General features: G+C 45.7%; 1 protein-coding gene across 16 annotated transcripts in view; it reads right to left on the bottom strand.

The window, feature by feature from the left end:
* LOC116845882 overlaps positions 1 to 7,015 on the bottom strand; it is a 48,005-nt gene that overhangs the window by 2,434 nt on the left and 38,556 nt on the right. For 13 of the 16 annotated variants that reach the window (XM_032819073.1, XM_032819074.1, XM_032819075.1 and 10 more), the window contains 10 exons: positions 6,079 to 6,345; positions 5,691 to 5,971; positions 5,413 to 5,607; positions 4,690 to 4,798; positions 3,964 to 4,143; positions 3,555 to 3,673; positions 3,032 to 3,208; positions 2,744 to 2,931; positions 1,381 to 1,766; positions 901 to 1,122 (listed from right to left, as the gene is read on the bottom strand). In XM_032819073.1, coding sequence (XP_032674964.1) covers positions 901 to 1,122; positions 1,381 to 1,766; positions 2,744 to 2,931; positions 3,032 to 3,208; positions 3,555 to 3,673; positions 3,964 to 4,143; positions 4,690 to 4,798; positions 5,413 to 5,607; positions 5,691 to 5,971; positions 6,079 to 6,345 — 2,124 coding nt within the window. The remainder of the gene's footprint in view (positions 1 to 900; positions 1,123 to 1,380; positions 1,767 to 2,743; positions 2,932 to 3,031; positions 3,209 to 3,554; positions 3,674 to 3,963; positions 4,144 to 4,689; positions 4,799 to 5,412; positions 5,608 to 5,690; positions 5,972 to 6,078; positions 6,346 to 7,015) is intronic. The other 3 variants (XM_032819088.1, XM_032819087.1, XM_032819084.1) reach the window with 2 other exon arrangements.

Below are 7,015 nucleotides of genomic sequence, written 5' to 3'. Positions count from 1 at the left end.
GGGGGGGGGGGAAGACAGAAATGCCGTTGTAAAGATACATATTCATAAGTTTGACAATGAATCACTCGTAGGATCTATCGTCAGCGACATTGAACACAGTCTAAGTGCTGAGAGTAAAGACGAAGTCGGAAGGTAAGATAGATCAAAAGTCGCGCGAGGCTCGTAGCGATAATTTTATCGAACGTCGCAATGTTTTGCGACTTTTATTATTATCAGATTATCGTTAACTGCGTGCGACAGCAAGAGCAACGATAACGCAATAGTAATAAAAGCTGGCTGTTGATTAATAAATGACAGATAGAGAAAGGGAGTGAGATATATAGGGTGTCCGATAACTGATCGAGCAACCGCTGTGTACGGGTAGAACGGGTCAAAATAATCGTAAAAGTTATATACCACTTTGAAATTTTCTCAATATTTATTTCGTAATTAATTAAAATGTATAAACGAATGAGCTCACGAGAAACGATAGGACAGGCTCTGTGTATAAAAGAAATAGCTTACCTCTTAGTAACGATAAGTAAACTGATTTCGAGGCGGAGTAACGTACACATGTCGCTTGTTACTCCGCCTCGAAATCAGTTTACTTATCGTTACTAAGAGGTAAGCTATTTCTTTTACACACAGAGCCTGTCCTATCGTTTCTCGTGAGCTCATTCGTTTATACATTTTAATTAATTACGAAATAAATATTGAGAAAATTTCAAACTGGTATATAACTTTTACGATTATTTTGACCCGTTCTACCCGTACACAGCGGTTGCTCGATCAGTTACCGGACATCCTGTATACATATATAGATGGAGAGTTAGATTAGAGAACAGCCTTAATATGAAAGTAACTTGATAGTCCACTTATTGCTCGTCAGATAAAAGTATCGCGATAACCTAACACACTCACCGAGTTCCTTGACGGTAATGGGCTGATAGTTCTCGGGCTGATGAGAGGACTGGATCAATCTAGCCTGGCTGCCAGTGCTCCCCGCCGAGATAGTAGACGTGGTGCTCAGCGTCAGATGATTAGGTGTGCGGCCGAGATTCGTCTTCTTCTCGCCTAAAAAAGCCTGCGAGTCTTCCTCACCTTCCGACTTCGTCCCCGAATCCATTTCGACTTTTACCTCGCCTAAACCCGACAAGATAACAACACCGTTTTCAACGATCTATCTGTTACGATGACTATCGCGCTCTGCTGATTCGTATCGTTTTTCGACAACGAGTTCGAGCGAGCCGTGATTCATTTCCCGGGTGGAATTCCAAGTAGGGAAAGATATGGACCGACAAAAGACTTGGTTTATCGCAGAATTTAAGGAACTCTCTATTTACACACACACAAGGAAGACATTCCCTTTTGGATCGCGATCTCAGCGGCTTGGCCTCTTACCGGAAGTGTCGCTGATGGTTTTGCTCCTGGAGCGAAACGTTTGCTGCTGGACGACCGGCGGCTCCTCCTGGTCCTTGTCCTCCGAGCTCTCGTGCTCCACCGGCTGCTTGGACTGGCTGTACTTCCGCTTGTGCGAGCTGGACAGCAGCTGCTGCTTCACCGCCTTCTTCGAAAGAGTGCCGGTCGGCATCGCCACGCCGTTCCCGTTCTGACCCTGGCCGACCTGCTTGTCGAACTTCTCCACGTGCCCGGTCGACATGCGCGGCGCCATCGACATCGGCGCCTGGCTCAGGTTCTGCTTCGTCGAAGGTATGCTCATGTTTCTTACCGACTCCCGGATGATCTGCCGGATCGTCTTGAGGAACGCGTTGCGAAACTCCGTCGTGCTGCAGGCAGAGAAGTCCACGATTTAGACCAGCAACGCGCGACCGGGGAATAATCGCCTTCATTATTAACACACCGCCATGCTAATTTCCATCGATTATTTATGAAATATTCATTGGTTCTTATTAATTATTAATTATCGAAACGCTCGTTTGAAACGAGCAAAGTTTGAGTTGTCGATGGAAGTTACGGATAAATAATTCGTCATTTGCGACGCGTATGTTCGTTAGCTCGTTCCATTGGCTTCCTAGGTACATATAATTAATATGGGTACATGTAATTAATTGGTTACATTATGCAGTTGCGCTTTATATATAAATTGATGGAACGCGGCGATATTAAAGCGCCGGTCGCTAATGATTTCTGTGATAGTCAACGTGTTAGTTAAAGTTTACTGAAAAACGAGCGAACGAACACACATACACACACACACATAGCCTTGGCCCAAAAAGTGCGCTCAAGAGTTATTTATGATTGGCGATGAAAATTCGCGCACGAGGAAAAGCATGAGTTGATATTTCGAGTTGTTTCGCGAAGAATGCGAAAGACACGGCGGAGCGTCGAGGAGGCGAGCGAAATTCGATTAAAGTGCGATCGCGGGACTTAAACAACGGGTAATCGGATTTGTTCGCAATTCGTTTCCGAGACTCGTCAATTTTCGTGCCCGTTCGATGACGAAGCGGTAAAACGATGTTAGGCACGTAATCGATTGTAATCAAGCATGCACCGTTCGATGGTCGCGAATCGGGGTCGATTTATTTCGCCGCATACCGATTATAAGCGGGATGTACTTCTCGTTGTGCGAGATAAATCGAAGAATATTTTCAAAAGCGAATTTCACGCGGGATAACGCGATTTCCAAGGAATTTCCCATCATGTTCGCGAAAATGCGCTCCTTCGTGCGAATTTAACCGTCCTGATTTCGACATCTATCGATCGTTCGATGTCGAGTGATCAGATCTGGTCGAGAGGGAAGTACCTGTTGGACAGCACGTATACTTTCTCCGATCTCCTCTGTAATTGACTTCTCAGATGTATCAGTTCCCACAAGAAGTGGGACTCCATGTCTTTGGCCGAGCTGGCTCTCACTTGGACCTCCGTCACCGGGATCAGCACCTGGTAACGGATGATCTCCACCTCGCTGGAGTTAGCCTTTGTCGAGACACCCTGCGAAACACAAGAAGCAAAAGAGGGAACTCTTGAGTGTGTCGGGAAACGTCGATCCTCTCGGGTTTACCACGCGTCGGTTTACAGCGCGAACGCTCACCATGAGTTTCTTCTTCTGCCTCAGTCTCTCCTTGCACAGGAACACGACGGCCGACTTAAACACGAAGCACATCGCGTGCAGCTCGAGACCCTTCTTGATCTTGCCGAGGAAATCGGAGATGTTGAGCCACTCGACACCGCCGTAGTACAAAAGATCGCCCGGGCTCAAGTCGATCGGCTGTCGGCAGATTAACACGTGAATGAAACTAACTGATTAACACGTAATTGACGACGAATCAATCAATCAACGAAAGAAAAACAAAGACATATGATTCAACTGTTAGTTAGCTCACTAATGCTTCTACCAACTTTGGTTAACTTAACCGACTGGTTATCCCAACGGAATTGGCCAATAGCACTTGTTAGTTCTGACAAAAAGAAGTGCGATTGGTCAATTCCGTTGGAATAACCAGCCGGTTAAGTTAACTAAAGTTGGTAGAAACGGGCATAAGAGGCTGGAAAAATCGGTCTTAAATCGCGCGATGTGCAAATAGCTCCTACACTTTTCGTCGCGAAGGTCTCACCTGTTTGCAGGACTTTTGATGTTGCCTGAACAGGTGGTCGAAAATAGCGCCGTACTCCTCGTGGATTCTCTGCATCTCGTTTATGTGTTCCGCTACCTTCTCCATGCCCTTGAGCGCCTCTGCAATTGCAACGCGCGATTAAGTGGCTGACGACGGATTTGGATCGGTTCTCAGATAGCACAGAGAATTCAAAAGGAATTCATTCGTATGTCACCAATTCTGAATTCAGTTTTAGATGCAAAAAGAATTCTTTTCACTGAACTGAACTTTGAAGAATTCTTTTTATATCTGAAAATGAACTCAGAATTGGTGACATATGACTGAATCATTTTTTAATTTTTTTTGTATTTCCTGTGCTATCTGGGTTATCATTATCGGAGAACGCGCACGTCATCATTACGTTAATTACCAATTAAGTGTTGGTGTTCTTCGCTTCGTTCGTCGGTGAGATTCCTAAGCTGCTGCAGCAGCAATGGATATTTGAGTATTCTTTGTATAGGTTTTATCAAGTACGATTCTAAGGTCGACGAGTGTTGCTGCCGAGGATTTCTCGCTTGCAGGAACTCTTGTAAAGCTTGATTTCCCTCGTCTGAAATTGTCAATTAGTCGCGATCGTTATCGGGGAAATTGCCTCGCGCTCCGTCGAGTTGTTCGTAATAGTCGTGCGACTTTTACGAAAGTCCGAGAGAGACGGTGAAAGGGAGAAAGAGACGAGAATTACGGAGCAGCTGGTGGAGACAGACGATGACGCTATAGTTATGCACTCAGTCGACGCAACCGAGTCCTGAAGAGAACGAAACGGGATTTCCGCGAAATAATGGGAACACGCGCGAGAACAAAAAGTGGCGAAATAATCCTGCTGAATGTTTAACGCCATCGTCTCCATTTTCGCGGCCACGAGAATGTCACCAGATCGAGCTCGAAAGGTTGACATGAATAATAAATCGGGGAACTTTCCAGGAACATATTTGCAGAGGGGTACTTCGACCGGCCGAAGTTGAGCGGTTATTCCTGGCGGAGAAGTGAATTATCGATCGGTCGAAGGATCAGACGCGTTGACGAGGAAACGGAGGTCACCTCTTTCTCTCTCACGCGTGTGAAAAAGAACGAACTTATTAAGTGGGGCGAAACTTACTTGGATGTAAAACTTTTTGAGCCTTCGAGTGACTGGCGCAAAACGAGCTGTACAGCTTGAAGTGATTTACGTAATATAAGAAGGCACTTCCAATGGAAAACAGGACTCCCTGCAACAAGGGACAACAACGTTCAAACTATCGTTTTTCGATTATGTCTTGCCGGATATTGCGACATTGTGCGCATAGAACGATATATATCGTTTTTTTTCCATCATGAGAAACGCGAGGAAATTCGATCGTGAATGATGATTCTTTCTTGCGATACATTTCTTCTATGGAGTAGTGCGCGGAATTATTTACTCTCTAAATTTCTTGGAGTAAAAATACTGCCACTCTTGCAATAAGAGCGAAATATTCACTTCGATCGAGTGAAACATTCACTCCTATGAAGAGTAAATACTGCCACAGAAGTGAACATTTCACTCGATTGGAGTGAATATTTCACTCTTATTGCAAGAGTGACCAAGAAATTTAGAGAGTACAATTACACGGAAAAAATAATCCCGCTAGTGTAACTGAATTTCCCGTTACCTGCTAAGATTAAGGATCAAGTAAAAAGTTGTAGGAACAGAAAGATTCCTTTAAGAAGTTTCTACTCGGAGGACTATATTAATAATCATTGTTTTAAATTTGTCTAATTTCGCCGACTTTTTATCTGATCCCTGTTCAGTTGTACGGAATACATCAAGGATGAAAGTTTCGCAATCGAGAGAGACACGCACCTTAAATTGACTCGGATGGTCAAAGCTGTTGAAATCGGCCTCCATCTCGATGGCGTGATCGAGATTCTGCAGGAACTGTCGTTGAAACGTGACGATCTCCTGAATATTACCAAACAACGCGTTGATCTCCGCGTTCGACAGGAAGGTCTCGCGTTTAAGGGGTTCCAAGTAGTTCTCCAGCAGATTATTTAAATTCTGGAAACGCGAGCAAGAGCAGAACAGGCGCGTTACAAAAGATCCCGTCATAAGATACCGATCGGGGCGGACGCCACGCTCACCTTTACGTAAGTCCGTTCAGTCTCAATCAGTTCTAAAATCACTTTCTTCAGCTTCTCAGCGTCGCTAAGCTGCCGGCTCGGCGTGAGGGCTTGTGAATGGGAGCTGACGACGCTCCCGGTGGGACTCGACTTCCGGGTCTCACCCGGCGACCGACAGATTCCCGTCACTTGTTCGGCAGTCTTCAGAAGGTTCTCGATCTCGAAGGAGTTTGTGCGCGAGGTCTGCTTGCTGTTGTCCATAAGACCGCCCGACGTGCATTCTTGCACAATGTTCTCCTTGCCTGCGATCATACAGTGAGGTCCGCGAGGTCAGTCTCGGCGCATCACTCGTGTTGCACGAAAAGAAGAAAGAGAAAAACATAAAAATAAAGAAAGAGAAATTACTTACTCCAACCGGGAGCCGGCACAATCAGCCCGGAGATCATTTCCTCGCTAATGACCGGCGGGTCAGAGGGCGGCGGCGGGCAGACCAAGCTCTCGATTATATCATCGGTGACTCGCATAATGCCCGTGAGATCCGGAGGCTCCGTCCTGGAGGATCGCATCATCATACAAAGACCCACCTCCTCCTGCAGGACGCTCTCCAAGTACATCATATCCAAGTCGCTCACGATGGCGCCGTTGATTACCATAATCTCGTCGCCCTTAATGATTCCTGAAAGAGACGAGTCGCCAAGCGACAGTGAGGATTCTCGCGAGGATCCTCGTGTCGGAGAAGCAGGAGTAGGAGGAGGAATGCAGAATTCTCTTCGTGCAGAATCAAATTCCCCGCACTTGTTCGAACAACAAGTACTCATTAGCGCGAGCGCGAACATGGTCGGGAGAATTGAATTAGACAGCGCGATAGACAACTATCCGTGTCGCATTTGCTTGGTCACAGATGCGCACTGTGCGATCCTTCATCCTTAACACCGGTGATGTTACTTCGGTTGGGAAGGTCCAGAACGAAAAAAAAAGGAAAAGAAAGAACAGAATTACCGTATTCCTTTCTTGTGTAACCTCGAGGCGACTTTTCTCAACGCTAACTTCCAACGACATCGTTCTCGCGCCCCTGAAACCCACTCACGAGGATGACACCAACCGCTCGGTTCGGTATCTTTCTCAACTATAATAAAAGTCGCTCCCTTCGGTCGTGCTTGACGAGCGAACCGCCAGGTAAATTTAGTTACCATACGCGGAATGGCGGCGCTAAATGTCATGTTGATCTTGTTCGCGCCTGCGGCTCTAAGACCTTCCCACTCTGCGTGATATATGCATATATAAATATAAATATATGTATATATATATATATATATATATATATATATATATATATATATATATAT

The sequence above is a fragment of the Odontomachus brunneus genome, unplaced genomic scaffold (assembly GCF_010583005.1).
Source record: "Odontomachus brunneus isolate Ranch 3 - 2012 unplaced genomic scaffold, Obru_v1 Obru_scaffold_058, whole genome shotgun sequence".
In the NCBI taxonomy this organism is placed as follows: domain Eukaryota; kingdom Metazoa; phylum Arthropoda; class Insecta; order Hymenoptera; family Formicidae; genus Odontomachus; species Odontomachus brunneus.
The sequence above is the reverse complement of the archived record's forward strand: the minus strand, read 5'-3'. Positions and strand labels throughout refer to the sequence as shown.